At 41.1% G+C, this 21,795-nt stretch overlaps 2 protein-coding genes across 2 annotated transcripts; one reads left to right on the top strand and one right to left on the bottom strand.

Moving 5' to 3' along the window:
* The first annotated feature begins 32 nt into the window (after positions 1–32).
* Positions 33–7,114, top strand: LOC136433637 (F-box/LRR-repeat protein 14-like). The gene is made up of 6 exons (XM_066426041.1): positions 33–200; positions 1,127–2,015; positions 2,633–2,798; positions 3,006–3,079; positions 3,375–3,597; positions 4,077–7,114. The coding sequence occupies exons 2-6, from the start codon at positions 1,145–1,147 to the stop codon at positions 4,240–4,242; spliced, it is 1,500 nt and encodes a 499-aa protein (XP_066282138.1). The 5' UTR covers positions 33–200; positions 1,127–1,144; the 3' UTR covers positions 4,243–7,114.
* Positions 7,115–7,577: 463 nt separating this feature from the next.
* Positions 7,578–21,293, bottom strand: LOC136433636 (patched domain-containing protein 3-like). Its single transcript, XM_066426040.1, has 19 exons — positions 21,102–21,293; positions 20,336–20,477; positions 19,445–19,551; positions 19,033–19,147; positions 18,736–18,859; positions 18,119–18,291; positions 17,671–17,787; positions 17,212–17,343; positions 16,785–16,925; positions 16,641–16,680; positions 15,424–15,579; positions 14,525–14,665; positions 13,977–14,095; positions 12,850–13,002; positions 11,697–11,822; positions 10,946–11,090; positions 10,199–10,320; positions 8,993–9,259; positions 7,578–8,225 (listed from the first exon to the last, which is right to left on the bottom strand). Exons 1-19 carry the CDS (start codon positions 21,125–21,127, stop codon positions 7,965–7,967), a joined length of 2,607 nt encoding a protein of 868 aa, XP_066282137.1. The 5' UTR covers positions 21,128–21,293; the 3' UTR covers positions 7,578–7,964.
* Between the last annotated feature and the right edge of the window lie 502 nt (positions 21,294–21,795).

Below are 21,795 nucleotides of genomic sequence, written 5' to 3'. Positions count from 1 at the left end.
GTCTAACCGCGCCTCCTGTCAGCTCGTATCATAAATGCAGCCGGTCGAAGCTTGTGAGGACTCTGGGATACAAAATGGCGGCCCACTGAAAATATTTCCGTGTCGGTACAGAAAACCGTTGTGGATTTCCCTCCATTTTAGTGGATGTACATGTTTAATTCGACGGACACTCTGTTACGTAGACAACGCAGAAACACGAGGTAAGCTTCGGTTGTACTAATGTACTGTTCTCATGAAGTCCAAACAGTTTTTCCTAAGCCGACTTGTGCACCGTAAATTTATGCCGCTTCCTACAGTGCTTTATAATAGATTGGTTTCCGTAGCTAGTTCAGTATTTGATGAATATTTGTTCATAAGCCTAAGATAAAATACTGTATACATTTTAGCAGTCTACAGAGTTTGCAAGGCAAGGGGCGTGTTTTTATCATGATTTATAAGTTGACGTATTATGCAGTACAGCATTTGAAAATGCCCTATAATTTTCTGTCTCAGGTGAAATTTTGATCTGTTCACATTTCCAACTCACACAAAATATCTTGCTGTTCTGATCCCGAAAGTGTTTCCAAAGGATAAACTTTACATTGATCGACAAATTGACTTTCTGTTAAGATTGGAAACACAAGAAAAGAACCTTTAAGTATATTCAGTAATATTTTTCATAGTTGAGAATAGATATAAACAGCAAATCTTGTCTGTTTCTATTGAACCAAGGAGGTGCTATCTTTGACAAAACCTCCTTGATTGAACTAACACTGATCACCAATTAGACTGGTCCTGCTAATGATCTTCACTTGTCTGGCTTCCAATACACATGTTAAGTTACCTGACACCTCTATTGTTAACCTATCAATGTTTGCTTTTGTTCTCATCTAATAGTGTTGCTACCCAATCTGTCTGGCATCCTCTAAGAAGTTTCTAAGAACTTTCATAATCAATAGTAACATGAAGATTCAGCAGTTTGAAAGTTTTACACTAAGTCTGTATAGAAACACTTTAGATTTAAAGAATTTACAAATGTGGTGCTTTCTTGCTTATTCATCCCTCATTTCTCTTGAAGCACTTGTGAGGGGACTGAATATGTCATTACTTTTCCAGATAACTTGAGTTTCACCCTCAATGTTTGCAGGAACCCAGGGTCTTCGTCATGATGCATTCTAAAATAGACTCTAACCACATCGAGGTCTTGGAAAAGAAAAGCTCCAAGAAAAAGCTCAAGAAGGACAAAAGCAACTCCAGATGTTCCTCACCCATCAACGGACAGCTTCACGAAGAGCCGTTGTCGCCGAACTGGTCGGTTCTACCTCCTGACATCTTCTTCATCATATTCTCCTACCTGACCCCGTCGGACCGTGCCAGTATTAGAGTCGTGTGCAAGACTTTCCAGAGGATGATCGACCACCCTTCGGTGTGGAGACACAAGGTGGTTTACCTGTGCTATATAAGTAAGTATGAACAAACCGGAATGTGGACGCTACTACAGAGCCGCAAGATAGAGAGGGTGATGGTGCAGAGGATGTCGGACAACGACTGTAAAAAACTGCGGGAGAACCTCCCCCAGCTGAAGGGTCTACAGATCCTCCAGTTTCAGAAGTACAAGCAGCTGCGTCTGCTGAAGGACCTGACGGAGCTGCGGCAGCTCCGCCTGGGGGACTGCACAAAGTTCACGGACAAGGAGCTGGTGACGGGCGTGACGATCTTCCAGCACCTCACCGTGTTGGAGCTGAGTAACATCAACATGCTGAGGGACAATGCCTTTAAGCAGCTGGTCAGACTGAAGAACCTAGAGGAGCTGACGGTACGCAGATGTCTACGAGCCTCCTCCATGTTCGCTATCTCGGGGATGGGACTCCAGTACGTGCTGTTTAGACTGCCCAAGTTGAGATGTCTGACGCTGTATGCTGTCGGGCTGTCCAGCGATGAGCTGTCACTGTCTTTTACTCCTCCAAAAGGCCGTGTGGAGCCTCCCCGTCACCGGCCCGGCTACTACCCCCGGTATTCTGGTTCGAAAAAGAATGGTGAGTAGTTTTCTAGAATCAGAACCTGCTACCATGCCTTTGATAAATTGCAAAGTACAATGATATAGTATACCATACAAAAGCCACAGTTATTCAAAACAATAGCAAGTGTGGGGGATAAGGATAAAATGTACTATAACTACTTTTTGATGAGTGCCACTTTTACTGTATATACCAGTAGATATGCCTTAAACTCTTCTGGTGCCATACCATACCATACCAGACCAAATCTGTACCTTTGTTGGTTCATTAGACTATAAATGTAGATACTATCGTCTTCATCTATAAAAGTTCTCACTAGTTCATCATCTTTACTGACATGGCGACAAGCCTAACTACAACATCATTATCGTGTGTTGCTCTGTAGTCTTATAATGTGTGTTGTAGTCACATGTAAGTGCTTGTTGTGTTTTGCATATGTTGTAATCATATGTATGTTTGCTCTGTATTTATGAATTCAGGAAGAGTAGATTAGGTTTTCAAGTGTAATCTAATGGATTTCTAATAAAACATAAAAGATAAAACAAAATTTGAGGCTGATGCTGGATGCTACCATATAGCTAATAGGACTTGGTAAAGATGAAAGTATTAAACAAGAGTCTATTGCTTTTCTCCAGCCCCTTTCCCAGACATTCCTGAGGAGGAGGCTCCCAGCATACAGAAGCTGCAGCTCCAGTCGCTGACCCTCACCCACTCCCTCAGCTGGCCCATGACGGAGGAGGCACTCTCACAGCTCGACACGGTGGAAACTCTGTGCCTCAACTCCTGTTACCTGTTCCGCAGGTATGTGACTTACATCTTTTAAGCCCCTATCTCACTGAAGCTGCGGCATGTTGGCATTGTCTAAAATTCTTGCTTGTACACTTGAAACATCACAGCATTTTCAGGGAAAGCAATTTATCCTGTAAAAGACATTAGGGTGTTATGCTTACTTGATACTGTACAGTATGATTTGTGGTCCTTCATGACTTTGTGTCTCTTCCCCAACAGGCGAGATCTCCCAGTGGAGGACGTCACTTCTATATTCCGCAAGCTGATCAACGTCAAGTCTTTAGACCTAGCCTGTAAGTAATACAAAGATGTTATAACAAAATAGACACTTGCAAAATCTCCAACGTTGTATGCATATTAAAATATAATTTATAAGTTAAGGTTGACTAAACAGATCCGTAAAGGTTTTGTGTATGTTTTTATAGAGTAAGATTATGTGTGCTCATTAAATTAGTGTTTCCATTTCATACAGAGTTTATTTTACAGATTTTAAAGTGATTTCGCTAGTTTGCTAGAGTTGTGCCTAGTAGTGTAAATTTTATCTCGGATCTTGGCAACACTTTCTCTGACCACCACATCTATTTCCAGCCACCAACTGTAAGAACACGTGTCTGGAGCACATGCCGGGCGGTCTGGAGTCGCTGGACCTGCGGGACTGTTACAGCGTGTCCGGGATCGGCCTGCAGTCGCTGTCGGACCGTGCAGGCCCCAACATGAAGCACCTGGGCCTGGCGCTGTGCAACCGCGTCTCCAACCACCCCCTATCCATGCTGCACACCATGTTTCCCAACCTGGAGACGCTGGACCTAAGGTTTGTTGGGCTTTACTAGTACTGGATCTCTAAGAGTGCTTGGGCCACACTTATTACGTTAAACCACCCGCTGCCCTTTATCTGAGGCTACACTACAGAATTAATAGTGTTATGATTGTAAGAGAGCGTTATAGTAGCTCCAACACCCCCCTGTCCATGCTGCACACCATGTTCCCTAACCTGGGGACACTGGATCTCAAGTTTGTCTGGCTTTTATACTACAATCTCTGCTTAGGTCTAACCACTTCAGCCCATCCCTCTCCTTCTACTGCCTATAACCGCCTCTAAAATCAAAGTCAGGTGCCCATTTTGCACCTGGGTGGAGTGAGGGAAATACGTGTAGTGTAAAGTGCCTTTCACAAGGCGACAACATCTTGCCAGGAATGCTAGGAATCGAATCTGTGACCTTTAAATCTTGTGTCCACTAGCCTAGCCACTTGACGGCACAGCATGACATCTCCCTGTCTGTCCCCCCACAGTAGCTGCAGGTGCGTGACTCAGGACACCCTGGCGAAGCTGCTGAAGCTGGAGAAGCTGCGGTGGCTGGGCCTGCGGGGGTGCACGCAGCTCACGCTGGAGGCCGTGCAGAAGATGCAGGAGATGTCAGGGAACAGGATACGTGTGGAGGGCCCGTCCCTGAGGTAGAACCGCAGTCTTAACCCCACCCAAACTCAAGGCCATGTAGATCTCGTCACAATCTTGTTCTCCTTGAGAAGGGGCTATCCCTGAGGTAGAACTGCATGGGCAGGCCACAGTCTTAACCCCACCCAAACTCAAGGTCATGTAGATCTCTTCACAATCTTGGTTCCCTTCAGCCTGTGACCTCTATGTTGAAGCAAAGGGCATGTCAAAAGCAACTCTTACTTACGGCCAAACTGTTCACTTTCAGTGTTATTCAAAATGAAAAGAATTGCATGTATCAGAAACGAGAGACTATGTTGTTGCTAACTGTGAATACAGATGCATTTTCTTTGGCTATGCTTTTGTTATGTCTTAAAGTTGAATTGCAATTTCGAACACAAAAAATGGGCTCACCTAACTTTTCGCCTGATCAACTCCAGTCTTTGTTCATGTACACATTGTCAAAGACCGCCGAAGAAACGTTTTTGTTTTGCCCAACACTTTGCATTAAAAAAAAACTTGACCTGTTCTGTATCATGTGTCACAGCTGGTAAAGGGAACAATAGGAATGTTTCATATTGGTTGTCCATTAATTTTGCATTAGATGAATATAAGTTATGCACAGTGTTTTCGGCAGTAACCTCCATTAACATTGATCTGCTGGGTCAAATGAATCCGTAACATTGTAAAACAGTGGGTTCCCTGGCAGGCAAGCAACCGAAAGAGGGTACTAAAGCTAACAATTCTGTCGTCCAGGCTACCTAAATCTCACTACTGCATTTAAGTTAGGAACATAGCGTCTAAACCACAATGCCAAATGACTGAAGAGATGCGATGTACGTTTTCATAACATTTCTGTCGAAACAGAAATGAATCAGTATTTGTACATGTATGTGAATATTAGTCTTGTTAAGTAGACACAAGTTTCTGCTGCAATCAGTAAGGGACATGGTATGAAGAATTCTCTCGCTGTGGACATTGTCCAGAATTCTATTGAGTAATTTAACTGAACCCATTGCCATAATATTGAAATTGCCCACATGCCCATTGATGATAGTAACAAGCTCGTAGAGGAGCCAGCATCTGAAAGGTGTGGTTTAACATCATGTTGTATACATTTTCTACGTTGGGTCGGAGCACCCTGTTAAGTCTCCTATACAACATGTAATACATGTACCTTGCACTGGTAAGGATGTGAGCGTTTGGTCCAGTCAAACTTGTTTCAATCCAGCTGTGTTGTAGAAATTTTGTGGTCAAATGTCTGAGCCCATACAAGGTGCAGTTATCATAATGAGATGTAATATTATCTATCCAATAATGCATTTTAGATTTATTGTAAAGAGTATAAATCCGTGAGTCCAGTGAATTTGCTGTTTTGCAGGTGAAATGTCTTTTTTACCTGAGACTACACTACACTACACTACAGAACGAATGGTGTTATGGTTGGCTGTAAGAGAGAGTGAAATAGTTCCTTCCATCAGCATACACAAGGTTATCTCAGTTGTATCATTGTAAAGAAGAGGAGCTAGCATTGATATTAATTTCAAAGAAATTGCCACTTGTTTTTTAATTCAGTTGATATCAGTGAGATGAGATTGTTTGTGAAGTCTTTTTGGTAAAGTCACTTCAGTTTTGATACAAGTAACAGGGGGTTGTCATTTGTAGTGTATCATCATACAGGACTGTTCATTACTACTAGTGAAATTTGTATGGTGAAAAGTATGAAAGTTGGGTAGTACTTCCATGTACAGTGTGGTACTAACAATCTGGGAATGAATTTGTATCATTCCATTGAATGAAATCAAAAAGAAGTGTAATTTTTCATGCTAGCAATTATGTATAGCTGCATTTGCTACAATGTTACCATACAGAACAATATTGATGGTAATACTATCGAATTAGCTTTGTTTACTTGAATGTTTGTTTGGCAATGCTGCAGTATGAAGTGCATCATATGTGCAGATATTTATTAGTTGTACAGAGTAGTATGGACTATGGTAGAGTTTATATGTGGTAGTGCTGACGAATGGATTTCTGGTGGTCTAGTTATCGCCACCGCAACTCATGACTTCACCTCTAAGGGAATTGTTGTATTGATTGTGCTTTTTGTTCACCACTACAAAATTCCACAGCTGTAAAGACAACAATCACTTTGTCTTTCTTCTTTGGAGTTTACAAAAGTCTTGTTGCCATTTGACCCCAATGTCCATGCAAAGGACTAATCCTTGATTCCTTTATTAACTGTTCAGTTCAGGTTTTGGTGAGATGACAATTGTAGAGTGAAATTTGTACATGTAATGCATAAATGAGCTTAATTCTACTTAATGTACTGATACATGTAAAATATGCTAGCTCAGAAAAGTTTTAACTTCATTACACTATGGTGCCATTTTTTTCATGGACTCAGGCTTTATATGCTTAGGACATTTAAGGGACAAAGAAAAGTCCTGACTACACTTACATGAGCTGTAATGATATACATGTACATGGGCTTCGTTGACCACAAAGATGTCTGAAGTTTCGTACAGCTTGACACAGTTATAAAAGTGAGCATCTTTGATTAATTTCCCAGTTGGCAATTACTAGAAACAAAATGCTACATATACTTCAAATATAGATATAACTTATACTCACATATACCTTCTAAGTGTGGATTTTCTATCGTTTTGGAAAATGTTACCCTGGAATGAAGTGAGTAGCTGATGAGAGCATTTATGTGGAAGGTTGCACATTGTAGCTTTCCAACAAAGAAAGTTGTACTACTTGTCATACATGTAAAGTAATAATGTCATATACCTACTGTACATGCCGTGCCCTGCCTTCTTAACTCAGTGTTTCTGTATATGATATCACAATGTGGCAAGTGCAAGACAATAAAGTCTGTAAGAAAACATAATGGTCTGAAGTGTACCTCTCTGTTTTCTTAAGCCTCCTTTAATCTAGCCTGTGCAGACCTTTGGTGGCTCGTGGATGGCGTACCAAATAAGCTTAGCCATATTGGTTTCTGATGGTTTTGTTATTGTACTCCCAACGGATAGTAGTGTAAGGGTCTGTATAGATCTTCTTTAATACAGTCAGTATTCATTGTAACCTGTACTTGTACCCCACATGCCGAATGGCTTGCAGGTGTTTTGCAATGTCCCTCTACCATGGCTATGTATTTTAGTTAATCTCCAATCAATGTTCATGAATTAGTGAATTTTATCCACTGTAAGTGTTGGTGTATTAAATGTTTACATTTCTTTGTATAAATCTCATATGCCAAACCACGAGCAATAAAGCTGAATCTGATGTCAGACCACGTAAGCGATCAGAATACAGCACAAAAAAAGCCATAAAAAACTGCCAGCCACCTTATCAGACTAATAATAGAATAATCAAATACCGGAAAATGATTAAATTTATAAATACTGGATACTATGACTACTACTAGACATTCAATGTGACTTTGTTTTTATATAAGCAGTCGCATTAACAAACTCAGGATCAACAAGGTATTGAAATAATAATTTGAATATAACATTTACCGGCTGCGTACAAATGCCAACAATATGCATCTTTTTGGCATATGATACATAACGTTATATATAGGTCTAATTTTGCCCAAGATTCTTCTGGTATTACAAGTCATAAGTCTGTTCTAAATCTATTTGCTGATGGCCACTAACAAGGGAAGAAAACCTGTCACAAACTGTTACTTTGAAAATAATCTGCCTGTGACAAGTATAAGCTTAGATTGTTGATGTTCAGCCTTTAGTAATCTTGATCTCGACAGAGATCTTGGCATTTTCTGACTGTCCTGTTATGCAGGTTGTAACTGGCACACTACCCTCCCCAGCTGTCGGTGGCTTGGTCGGTGCATCATCATAGTCTGGCTTCGGTATGCCTGATGAGTAGGTGTTGTTCGTGGGAGGGTCCACTTGAGTGGGGATAGTCTTCTCAGGAAGGTGTGGTTGCCCATTGACCTGGAAGGAGGTGCTTTCCATGCTGCTGGTAATGACTTGTTTCTGAGACAACACAGGAAGAAACAACCGATGAAGACAACACAGTGTAATTGAAAAGCATTCTGCACTACATTCACAAAAATGTCCTCAAGCATCACACAGCAGGAAAATTGCTCGCTCAACTAGTGCGCAAGCTATCAGGTTTATTGGTCAGAAATTACCCGCAATGGCAGCCTTTCTAGCGCTGAATTAATGCAGGGTTTACAGGTTTCACATAATACACGACATATACATATCTTATCCACACTTGCATTATGTGGAATTGTCGCAAGGGTCTGGGCGGCTGCCATTCGGCGCCACCAGGTGACCTCAATACGACCTTCCCCAACCGAAGTCAGATACCCATTTACACCTGGGTGGAGTGAGGAAAGTGCCTTTCCCAAGGGCACAAGATCGGTGACATGACAGGATTCGAACTCGGGACCTCTTGGTTCTGAGCCGAACGCTCTGCCGTTGTGCCACACGACCCCAGCTCAAAAGGAAATAGTTCAGCCAGGATACAGCCAATGTTCTCTTGATCACCGCACAATTTTAGATATCAGCCAATATTCACTGGTCACCAAGCCCCATTCAAGGTACTGATTTTCAGGCAAAAAAGTCTCTGGTGATTTTGACACTTGGTGGTCTTGTGGGGATCAACATATTTGGCTGAAATCGTTGCTAGTGTGAGTCTGGCCCATTGAAGTTATTTAACTAAACATCTTAAGGGAATAATCAAAGCTTCTACAGATATAAGCAACTTATATTGATACCAAAAAGGGTCTACTTACATCATTCATAGTAATGTTGATGATAAGGTTACCAACATCCCTCCCACCCTCCGAGTGGGCACACTTCTTCTCCTTTGATGGCCCTGAAGTCTCTCTCTCCCACAGACTGGTGATCTTCCTCTTCTTTTTACTGGCAGTTTTTCTCTCTTTTGAACCTGCAGTATGTTTGGAGGCCAGCTCCTGGTAGTCTGGGCCGAACCAGCTGAGTAAGACTGGGAGGAACACCAGCCCGTGCCACAGACCAAACAACACCACCAGGAAGAACACCTATAGGTGACAGATCGAAGGCATGTAGGCAAATGCAAAGAGTTTTTCTAATGCAACCTCTGTTCCAGATATGACATCAAACAGCTTCACTATAACTAAGCACTGCAAAGCACCCAATGACTTTTGCAGTTTTATACCTTAATAATTAAAAGTGGAGGGCAGAAAGGTTTGTGGAAATACAAGACAGTGAAGAGAAAGGACTTCGCTTCAGAACTAAGACTGGGAAGATTACATTATAGTGCATGGTGAGGAAAGGTCCTTCAACGGGAGACCCCGGATCGAATCCCGAGAAGGGTATCCTTGTCGGAGCTGCACCGTCTTTCGGAAGAGACGAAAAATGGGGGTCCCGTGTTCGAGGAGGTGCCTCGAGTGCATTACAACAGCCTCATTACTCACATGGGTACCTACTGGCTGAAATAATACAACCTGGTGAACCTGGTGAATAACACTAAAGCTGGGGAGGTTACAGTATAGTACATGGGAAGGGAAGGTGCATCAGCACTAAAGCTAGGGAGGGTACATTATAGTACATGGGAAGGGAATGTGCATCAGCACTAAAGCTAGGGAGGGTACAGTACAGTACAGGGGAATGGAAGGTTCCTCAGTACTAAGGCCAGAGATAATACAAGGAAGTACAAAGTGGAGAAAGGCCCTTCAGTAGAAAGTCTGGGGATGGTGCAGGATAATACAAGGTGGCAAAAAGCCCTTCAGCACCAAGGCTAGGGAGGGTACAAAGTGGAGGCACAGAACACAGATGAACTGCACATGCATGTAGCAGTAGGGAGGTTTATAGAATATCTGCCAACAATTACACCTGAAAGAAAGGTACATTCTGCAGTGTACTGGTATGGTTCTCATCTGAATTTGATATTTTGAAGATCAAGAAAACATTGACATGATCTCAAAAGGTTTAGATGCTTGTAAAACTCAAAACTTTACCTTGAAGAAAGTATTGAAGGTGTAAGATGAAGACCCTGAAAGGACAACAACAGCCAACAGTGTGCTGAAGCCTCCATTAAACACAGCCGGACCAATGGCACCCAAACTTTTGGAGGCACGTTCTGGAAAACAGCAGGACTTTCATCAATTGGTGAAAAATATGAAGATCAATAACGTCAACTAAAGCTAGGAAATGTATTGCCAAGCTGTTGGATGGCTACCAAATTAACCAATTCTTCATATTCATTTTCCCATAAAGTTTTTCTTTTTTATTGCATGAGCCCCAGTCTTCAGCTTAGCAGCTGGGCTAGAAGTTATCACCTGACAGGACGCTGTCACAGAGCACTGAGAGGGGCGTTATAGGGTTATTTCCATTCCTTCTGACATTCATGGAGTTGCAATTCCAGCTATCTTTGAGTTGTAATTGTTGTAAAAGTTGTAAGGTTCTCATTTCAGCTACGTGTAGAAGCATTTGGAATTTGCAGATTGCAAGTTTGATCTTATTGTCTAAAAGCAACTGGAGATGTCACCCTGTATGTCATAATGACAAGTTAAAATTGATACTGTAAATTCATATGACAGGAGGAGGGCAAGGGTTTTGGGGTTGAAACTTTGCGGTTGAAACAATTGTATAATTCAGAGTAATACAATGCATAATGGTCATGTCATGATTTTGCAGTGGATGGTCACCAGCACAGAAACTGCAAGTATAAAACCACCACGAACATTTCAAGATTTACATTATACCTTGTTTGGTACCGGGAAGAGTCAGAAACATCACCCCAAGATGTGCAGCATAGTCCACACTCAGTCCCAGGGCCACAATCACCAGGATGGAGGAGACGATGTTGATTTCCACTCCCCAGAAGTGCATCATTCCCATCACGTCAACCTATTAAACCAGGCAAGGCAGAAAGTGCTACATGAGACATCCCTCACTGACATCTTTCAATGGTTGCACTTCAAATGGCCATCCATAGAGAGCCGAATAAAAAAGTGTTTTCTACACTAAAGATGACAAACATACAAACTTCAAGACCCACTATGACTAAAAGATGGAACTGACTAAAGAAGACATTAACACCAGACAAATCTTAGGAGCCAAAATAACAACACCAAACATATGCACAGCAATATGAGAAACAAACTGTGGACTACAATGTTCCTGTATGTCGTTCTTTCTTCCTGCCTTTATTGCTTTCTGACAACCATACATGCCATAAGGACTCAAAGGCCTGAATGCAAGACAAAATAGAAGATTAAGTTCAAAGATGCCTAAGAACAGATGGTGACATGCTACAGATACAGATACAGATGTAGGGGTGTTGGAACATAGGGGCGTCAGAACACAGGCTTGTCCCCGAGCAGACATCTGTCTCTTCTATCTTCAACATTGTTGTCTGGAAGGAACCAGGACTGAAACAAATCCTTTCCCAACAAACAGATCCTTTCCCTCCCACAGCAGGATGTGATGCTCTCCAATGTCTCATATACTCACCAACGTGAAGGAAACACAAATGAAGACCCAGAAGCAGGTGACGATGTCGGCCAATAGGAGCAGCCCGATCATCAGCACCACGGCTAGGCCCAGCCCTATGTTACGGAACAGCTCTTCTTGGATGACCTGAACAAGGCATAGTTTAGATGGCATTAATTGCAGTTAAGGGGAAACCCTAAAAAACCTTGGAGGCTTCAGGTTTTCCCAGCATTTCCCAGTTTTATTTAATGTTTGTAGCAAAATGTACCTACAGTGTCGCTGTTTTTTATGTGCAAATAAACAGCAAAATATACAAAAAGTATACAAAAACTCAACTCTGTTATAGTAACAAACCATTTTATTTATCATTAAGGCATGCTATCTACTACAACCCTCACAGTCTTGAAGCAGCAAAGCATATTACAGTTTACTGATAGCAAGACAAATAATTGTGAAATTTGTGTGTAGCATCATGAGAATTCATAGACCCCAATTTTACATTAGAAATTATTGACTTTTGATATCTATAGGTTCTGTTCAGAGAAATAGTCCCACTTGTATTTTAGCTGTGAATCACTTTGTTTCAGCCACCCAACATGAATGGGACCAAGTGGAACTGAAGAAAGACTGATTGCAGCTGCAGGATGTTTCGACTACTGCAGCAGCAGAAAACAGTGGACTACTACTACTACCCAATATGTTGACATGACAGATATTCCAAAGTATGATCCTCATAACACTGCTTCTGAGAAAAATTCCATACCTGAACTGATCAAAGATGTTCGGGCCAAACATTTGAATAGGGACAGGTCCAGATTCTTACCGACATGAAAAATGGAGGTATAGTTTTTGGTCTGTCTGTGTGTTTGTCTGTGTGTTTGTGTTTCTGGATTTTGTAGTCACCATAACTCAAGAACATCTGGATAGATTACGATGATATTTGGTATGTGGGTAGGTCTTGGAAAGACAAACGACAAGGTTGATTTTGGGCCCCGTAGTATGTGACTTTGGTACTGCAGCAGAACTTTCGGTTTTTGTATAGCTTGTGATGTAAGGAAGAAGTGGTGTAGGTTTGGGCCCCCTAGCGGCTTGTTTGAAAGGGCAGCAATCAGAGGAATGGAACTAGAATAGGAGACTAGGCTACTTCATTCAGGTGATGAAAGTAAGAACTCACCTCGTCGGTTTGCCACGCACTGAAGAATATGCTGAATGGGAAGGCTGTACTGGAGAACTCCATGTTGTCAGCAATCTGGTAAAGACTGTTCATGGCTGCAATCTCCTCCTGGGAAGTCTCCATCAGCCGGCACTTGGTTTCCAACCTGGTTGCCTAAAAGTGCCAGAAAAAACAAACTGTGGCTGGTGATCTTTATTTGTTTGTTTCTGCCACCCACGGGCAATACAAGTTATGAAACGAGAAACAATAAAACAATGCAGGTTATCCAAAGAAGATAACAATAAGTTATCAAGTTCTTAAATCAAATTGATAACATAAGATCTCACATTAGACATCAAACTCTACAATATGTATGTAACATTAGCCTCCATTAACATTAATCTGCCAGGTTACATTAATCCACCACTTTGAAAAACAGTGGGTTTGAGAGATCTCTCTCTCGCCCCCAGGTATGCACAGTTTAGATATTCAAGAGGGCGTTGTACTGGGGGATGATGGGTTGGAAATTTGTTTCGACCTATCTTTTCAGGGTGGCGGAATTATATCCCCTGGTGGAATTATGTTAGTAGAGTGAAGACTTCAAGACTTATTTGCTGGCAACCAAGTATTCTGGAACTTATGATCCACTGCTCACAGAGTTATGTGTACTATCTGCGTAAAACAACGTCACAGAAGTGGTGGATTGCTTATTCCTTGAGAAAACTAGAGTTGGAAATTTGAGTAAGTCCAATTTTTGTGTTGGAAATTATGGTTCAGAAGAATTTTGCTTGTTTGACTTCACAACGATTAAAAACAGAAGTGTGGGAGATAAAACCTGTGTTCTCAGTACACTTCATAGTGAGTAGGACATGTGTTGTTAATTAAGAACCTAATAAAAGACAGGGGCCCACGTGCCCCTGGATGAGTCACAGCCAAGGCAGGACTCTGAGTGGACGTACATCTAATATTAATCAACATTGGCAATAGAAGCATCAAACTAGTGATACCATATGATATATTGAAGATGACATTGGTGCTTCAGTATATCTTTTATTTGTGAAATCAGGGGTACTTGAAAAACAGGTTTCACAGCCTGAGTGTATTCTCCCAGTATAAATGAAATAAATAAAGAAAATAAATGTACTTGCCACAAATGGGGTGACAGCACCTTCCGGTAGAAATTTCCATAAAGCCAAGAGGTCTTCAAGCTCCTCATTCGTCTCCCATTCTGATGTCCCAGCAGCTTCCTCTTCGTCTTCTTCGTTTTCTTTTTCAGAATTAGAAGTTTTGTTTGAAAATTTGAAATGCGAGATGTTTCTTATCTTAGTCAACAGTGTTTAAGACAAGCACCAAATAGCATTATTTTCAATCACTGTTGCACTGTTGGCTGATATGCTATGAAAACAGAACAGGGGCTGTTGTATACAGCACCTGAAAAAGTGTCATGATCTACAAATGACATTTATTCCAACGAGTTAAAAATTTGTCTCTGACCATGTGTTCAGATGTATGGTATTTTCAACAATGATAATTAAAAATTGGACAGAGACTGGTACCTCTATCTTAGTAGCTGTAGTTCCCTTTGTCTAATGATTTCAATATCACATGGCTCACAACGGGTGTGGTTGTGAACCACCATCAAAACGTTAGCCATTGATGGTGAAGCACCCAGAGCGATGGTAGCAGTATCACTTACCCTCAGCATTCTCCCTCATTGCCTCAAGGATTGATTCGAGCTCTGGACGAAAACGGACATTCATGATCTGGTGTTTTCCATCGGTTACCAGAAATTCTATAAGCCACAGATAGAAATCAGAGATGTCCTCAGGAAAGCCATCTAGCAGGAGAGAAATGTATCAAAAATCTTTAAGTTCCTTCCGGGTGGCTAACCTTTACCTACATTCTGGTCTACTATGATTTGGTCTAGATTTGATGTGATAGAAGAGAAAAATATGTGCATTCTGCTATTGCTTCAGAACATGCAACACACTATTCTTGATGCAGGTCAATGGGTTCTGAGTTAGGCCATGTTGATTTGATGGTATGGATGACATCCTCTGGTGACCCCAAAACTGATGCGAGCATGTGAATAAAATAAAATTCGGCAAAAAAGAAAGTTGCCTTCATTATGAAATCTACATGGTCAGGAAGGATGAACAAAACTAAACACACAGAGTATTGGTATACCGAAATATAGTTAATATTTTTTGTTCTTTCAAAACTTCTTTCTTGACTTTAGAATTGACTTTGGCATTCTACAACAATAGTACTCTTTTCAAAAATATTTTTAATTTTTATTTACAGCATATATTTTCTCATTTTGCAGCTGATTTTTACAATTTGTAGTATGGCCGAAATCTTTTTTTTTTGGAAATGGACAAAAATTGATGCACACGCGGATGTCATCCATATAATCAAACTAACATGGCCTTACTTGTAAAACAGTCAGTATAGGGAGAAAAATTTAGTAAATGCATCCTGTTTTCAATAACTCTGTGCTGTAGAAACCAAGGATAAACTCAAACAAAACAATGTCTTAGTCCTTGAAATGTTCACAGAATGTTTGACAATCGGTACAAAGCACAACAAGGTTACCTGGTTCAAGCAAACTTTGGTTCTTGTTGCTGTTTATCCAGATGCCAAAATCGTGGTACCAACTAGTAACACTTCCTTCTTTGAGGAAAGGACTGGCATCAAGTGCCTCATACAGAGCTTTGAGCTTGTCCCGTTCATGGTAGTAATCAATGTCACCTGCAGGGAAAAGATCATGGACATTGAACATGAATCCTTGCCAAGCAATTGCTGGGCTGTCCCTGTTACTTAACACTATACATTCACAGATGAAGAAACCTTTTCACGGTACCAGGGCAGTCTCCAGGACCCGTCTCTCCATCCTAGGATGGAAATTTGCTTGTTGGGGCAGATGAAAATTTCACTCCATCCATCCTCAAAATCTTAACTTCATGACGTGAAATTGATGAAAATGTATCTTTTTAAACTCTAATAAAATGACGGATTTAACAAAGGAAATTCAACACATGGGCTCCTAAGCAATGAGTGGGACGGAAAAAAACTTAGGGCTGGAAACAGCCCTGCCTGGTACCATCTATGACTGACTGACTTACTGACTTATACCATCTATACAGAGAGACAAACCTGTTCCTGGTATGGAACACCATCTACACAGATGGACAGTCCTGTACCTGGCACTAAACAGCAGCTACAAAGATGAACGAACTTGTCCCTGGTACTGAACACCATCTACACAGAAGACAAGTCCTGTTCCTGGTACTGAACACCATCTACACAGATGACAAGTCCTTTCCCTGGTACTGAACACCATCTACACAGATGACAAGTCCTGTCCCTGGCACTTAACACCATATCTACAGATGACAAGAAGCTCTGTCCCTGGTGCTGAACACCATCTACACAGATGAACAAACCTGTCCCAGGCACTAACCACCATATCTACAGATGACAATAAGTCCTGTCCCTGGTGCGGAACACCATCTACACATGCACAGATAACAAGTCCTGTCCCTGGCACTAAACACCATATCTACAGTGAACAGACCTGTTCCTGGTACTGAACACCATCCAAAGATTATTAGACATCTCCCTTGGACTAAATACCACCCATAGAAGATAACAAACCTGTCCCGGGTACTGAACACCATCCAAAGTAAATAACAGACCTGAACCTGGTACTGAACACTACCAATAGAAAAGAACATGCTGTATTCAAACGTCACAAGTATCTGTGTCCAAATGATGTACAATATCTGAAACGGTAGGAACTAGAGACTTACCTATGTAGAAGTGAACGGGTGCTCCGTCATCTGGATAATACTGTATAAACAGATTAAGAAGATTAGGGCTTGAAGATTTATGAAGCGAAGCGAAAACATATTCACAGTATGGGAGTGTCAGCGTTGCCAATTTGACTCACTGACCTGTTCAACTTTCCTGGTGTATTTTGCCAATCCAGACTCGTAGTCGGTCATGTGCTTGATGTAATCAAACTCCTGCTCCAGGCTGATTGTTCCCACCATACTGGCTGAGAACAGGCCCACAGTTGCCACAGCCACCAAAATCTGACCAAAAAGAAAAAGAATTAACAGTTACATATATCCCTTACATGTCTTACCAGGGTGCGAGTGATCAATGGGCTCAAGTCACAAAGTAGGCCTTGGTTACATGTATGTCTTCTTAAGACCTGATTCATGTGAAGATATTACTTAAGCTCCAATTTGTGACCACTGAACATTGCCATAATTCATATAACGTTACCTACTGTCCAAGTGACAAGAATAATGCCAAATATTCAATATGATTGACCAATGTTTCTTAAACAAAGTTCAAGCAGGTTTTCTCTGTTACCTTGACTGGGGTCTTCATTAGTACAGGTGAATAAATGTTTTGAAAGAAAAGCTGCAGTAGGTCCTGCTGAGAGCAGGCTGATGGCTCATACTGAGTGTCAAGCCTCACAAAACAGCAGGCATCACGGCGTTCCTGTGTAGAGATATCATTTCTTTATCTGTCAAATCCATAGCAAATCTGAAATGACACTGACATACATATATCATGTATAGAGGCTATATTCATGAAGATCTATAATGGCATTTCTAAGTAGGTATTCCTGTTACTTTAATGTTACAGACAGTTTGACTAAGCACAGATTGAACCAGGTTGTTACTTAAGTGCCCAGTGGATGTGAAACAGTCTGATCACAAAGGAGTAACAAATCTTCCTATAATACAATAATACACCTTTAAGGTAACTTTAAGTTAGTGTTATGCCTTATCTTATTGTCTCAGTCCTGACTTGAGCTGATCATACCTCCAGACGTCTGAGGTCCAGCACCAGAGCAGCCATGAAGATGGTGCAGGAATAGACGAATACGAGGAAGATGCTGACAGTCGCAAAGATACAGAAGGACTGGAGGCCTGGAATTATCTACAGCAAAATGCAAGGTGCAGGACCTTGTTATGACTTAAGACATTTCAAATCATTGCCGCAATCAAACTTTGGTTTGTCACCAGCATTGATCCTGCACTTTTACCTACAACCACTGAGAAAGATTTTAGAAACCACTTACTTTGATCCCTTAAATGTATTACCAATGTAACAGATTTAAATACTCATATGCACAAAGATTAACTAGTGCACAAAAACTATGAAACATTACACAGAACAGAATGCACTGATGATAAGTCATGATAAATTGAATATTTGTTGTCCTATATTTAGTAATAAGTCTGTAGTATAGATGAACATATTCACATACAGTTGTGGCTCCTATTCCGAATGACGCGATGTCGGTGAGCGAGGTTACAGTAATGGACACTCCGGCGTGACTGAGCGTAAGGGCAGCCTGCTGCCTGACGTCCAGGGTCTTCTGCTCAGGGGTCAGGTTGTTCCAGGTGGTCACAATCACGAACATGTCATCTACTCCAATGCCTACAGATGGGAAGGGAGCATTTTTGTGTTGTAGTGATATGTTGGTTATACCCCTAGGCCCTAGCTATGTTCCAACACCTCTATGTTCTGACACCCCTATGGGCCGGTTTACATGAGGCACTTACGACGAGTGTCCTAGGACAAGTGTCCTGTTTTACACAGGTAAAAGATCTGTCTTGCAACACTTGTTCTAGGACATTTGTCCTAGGACGAGTCTAGGACACTTGTCGTAAGTGCCTCGTGTAAACCTGCCCTATGTTCTGATTGTTCCGACCCTTATGTTCTAACAACCCCTTCCTCTGAAATTCCTTGGGATTTTGGAAGATAGGGGTGTCCGAAGATAGGGCTATCCTTGTTCTGACACACTTAAATTCTGACACCCCTATGTTAGCGTTAGACTGTCAGAGCATTTTCATGGTGAAAAATGGTCACAACGCTACTCACCCAAGATTAGGAAAGGCAGCATAGAGTGGATGTAATTATAAGTCAGACCAAGTAGTAAGCAGAGGCCTATCCCTCCTGCGATAGCAAGTCCAATGCAAAGCACTCCCACCAATGTTAGGTAAACCTGAGAGAGGAACAAAACTGGCAGTTACTGAGAATGAGCTATGAACAATGGTTGGGTATATGTAGACGTCTCAATGATAAATCGAGTACCATGTTCTGTTACATGCATTTTGACACACAGGTAAATGTTCAATTTCTTCTGCAACTGACTGTAACGTAACATGACAGGTGTACCTTGTGCTGAAGGCGGTTGAACTGGCCAAGCTGGCAGATGACGTAGACTAAAATGATGCAACAGCCAGCCATCAAAAGTGGCACATCTCCCACTGTGTTATTGTCTAGGACAGCGCTAATGGCAGTTGAAAACATAGATTTACCAGTAGATCTGTCAGGCTTGTTCTTCATCTACATATATACTGTATATCTATCTACCCACCTACCTACCTACCTACCTTAGCCTATCTTTTGTTGAATGATTTACACATTTTTGCAACATTAAGTATGTCTGTCTGTCTAGAGGGTAGGGTAGCCCCAAAAGGCATATGCACTAGAGATGATAAGATATTTTAGAATAACCCTGACCGATTCATAATAATCATGTTTACTGAAATGCCACTCTTTAGTATGAACAGCAAATAAGTAAAACCTGGAAAAAGGAGATGGGAAGAGGGTTATGTTGTTCCCACTGTTCACGCTCTCTTCATTGACAGCGTTGACAAACTCAATCTCCCATGCCTCTTGAATTTCCTTGAACTGTAGGAACATAAATGCACAATAACATAATAAATAACCACAATAATAATGTGGTGAGTAATTGAACCAGGACAAAGATTCTCCCTCAGAAATGAAATGGAAAGTCCCCGGCCCCAATTACAATTCATACATTAAGACTACCAACACTATGACAAACTGTGTTTTATAATTAGACACTGAAAATGTTCTTTGGAAATAGAAGCCTTATGAAAACTGCTTTGATATAACGGCAGACTGCAAGTAGTAAAGGTGAAACATACTACATATCCAAGAACTGTCTCCCCTGAAATGTAATGGTTTGCAACACCACTGTACATGTATTTCAGAGTGGAGAGAGTTCTCTCCTTATCAACCCTCTCAGCACTGGATAAAATGTTTACCCCTTCAAGTATAAGCAAATGAAAGATATCGCATGTCATAAAAAATGTACACAAAATTGTCAACTGTCAAATAGGATCGAATTAAGACTCTAAGTAAATTAGTCTACTTATTCTTAATTCACACTGGCAAAGTACCTCACATCAAGTGAGAAATTACTGTCCTACCTGGCTTTTGTGGCAATCTTCATGTTGTATGTAACTATCAAGACTGTACAAAATGTCTTTTTTACAATAACATACATGTTTATTTTGCAAACAACATGATCAGTTTCATATACACAATGTAGTCTGACATTGATAGTTCAAACCCACTTTCTTTTGACAGTAATCGTCACGTAACCTGTATGTAACTTATTTAGTTGTTATCTGATTATCAAAGGAGGATATGATTTAAAAGATGTTACCTCATCCGTGTCATCCTTCCCATTGCTAGTCTGTGCAGCATACCACATCATGGCAGCCCCGGCCTGTATGATCCTTCCATTCTCATCCCTCAGTAGACCACCCAGATTATCCGTCACTTTGAAATCTTGGTCTCTCACTGGGCTGTATGTACAGGAGAATAGCTAGAATCTAACCATTTCATGTTCTTAGAAAGTTCTAAGATAGAATTAGAGTTCCATTAAGTAATGTGCCTCATCTGGCTGCGATGTAAATAAACCATTCATCATCATCACTTTTATCAAGTAATTTTGTCTCCTTGCAATGCAAATACAGAAGGATAGAAATGAAACCAGGGAAATGTTTTTCAACGGCCCACTACCTCTTGTTTGTAGACCTGGACTTCAGGCAAGCACCTCAGTGACCTGTAACAGCTGCTCTCCTCAACTATACTATGTAAATTAGGTCCTGATTTGCATAATGTACATGTTAATCATTGTTTTCCTGACACCTACCCATCTACCAAACACCATGAAGATCCATCCACAGCTTCTCGAGTAATGCTGTCCACAAACAAACAAACAAACAAACAAAAACAAACAAACAAACAAACAAACCCAGCCAGCCAACCACAAACAGCACCGAACAACAACACTGTTGACAATGTAATAAATGTTGAAGAGCTGGATGAACTTGGGAGTCAAGATAAATCAGATGTAAAAGGGACATCAGGACACAGCCCAGCTACATAGTCCTGATCTACATTAACATTCTGTACATAGTTCATACCTGGTTAAATTTTCAGTGTTGATCATGTCCAGAATATCATCCTGTGTTAGAGCATGGATGAGAGACGCGTTGAAGGACCACAGCTCCAACAAACTGATGGAATAGCAGTCCGGCTCATCTAATCTGGAGAGGATCAACCGACAGTTCAAGAGTATCAAAGTTAAGCTGCAATTTCCAACACAAGAAATTGGATATACATTGTACCCAAAGTTTCGACTAACAACCTCCAGTCTTTGTCAAGGAATGAGTAATCCACTGCTTCTGTGACGTCACGTTATGCAGATAGAACACCTGACTAGGTGAGCAGTGGATCATAAGTTGCAAAAAGTCAATGGCGCCCTCGGTTGAGGGACGTTTGTAAAGCCCTGATGTAACGTTAAATGGCTTCTTTCACTCCTCTTGCAAAAACTCTTGACTCCATATGTATGCGTTGTGAAACCGAGAATGTTGAAGTTGGGCGTTGGATTTGGTTAAGTCCAATTACTTGTGTTCAAATTTGAAAATTGCAGCTTAACTTTGATACAGAATGACTTCTACCAAAACAGAATAAACTTCCAAGGTACAAGAGACTTGGATTCAGCCTTAAACTAGCACTACCAAATCAAGCATTTCCGTTTATCCAGCCGACTACCTCCTGTATACCGTGAGGAAAGTACATCTTTGATACGCTTAGCCGTGGTGGCTGTAAGGCTGT

This window comes from Branchiostoma lanceolatum, chromosome 4, assembly GCF_035083965.1.
Source record: "Branchiostoma lanceolatum isolate klBraLanc5 chromosome 4, klBraLanc5.hap2, whole genome shotgun sequence".
Classification (NCBI taxonomy): Eukaryota; Metazoa; Chordata; class Leptocardii; order Amphioxiformes; family Branchiostomatidae; genus Branchiostoma; species Branchiostoma lanceolatum.
This window is presented reverse-complemented; position numbering and strand designations above follow the sequence as displayed.

Coding starts and splice junctions, on each gene's coding strand:
- LOC136433637 (XM_066426041.1), top strand. CDS start 1,145: ATGATGCATTCTAAAATAGACTCTAACCACATCGAGGTCTTGGAAAAG. Junction 2,799..3,005: donor TCCTGTTACCTGTTCCGCAG/GTATGTGACTTA, acceptor CTTCCCCAACAG/GCGAGATCTCCCAGTGGAGG. Junction 3,080..3,374: donor CAAGTCTTTAGACCTAGCCT/GTAAGTAATACA, acceptor ATCTATTTCCAG/CCACCAACTGTAAGAACACG.
- LOC136433636 (XM_066426040.1), bottom strand. CDS start 21,127: ATGATCAACACTGAAAATTTAACCAG. Junction 18,292..18,735: donor GCTGCCTTTCCTAATCTTGG/GTGAGTAGCGTT, acceptor TCCCATCTGTAG/GCATTGGAGTAGATGACATG. Junction 17,788..18,118: donor TCGGAATAGGAGCCACAACT/GTATGTGAATAT, acceptor ATTTTGCTGTAG/ATAATTCCAGGCCTCCAGTC.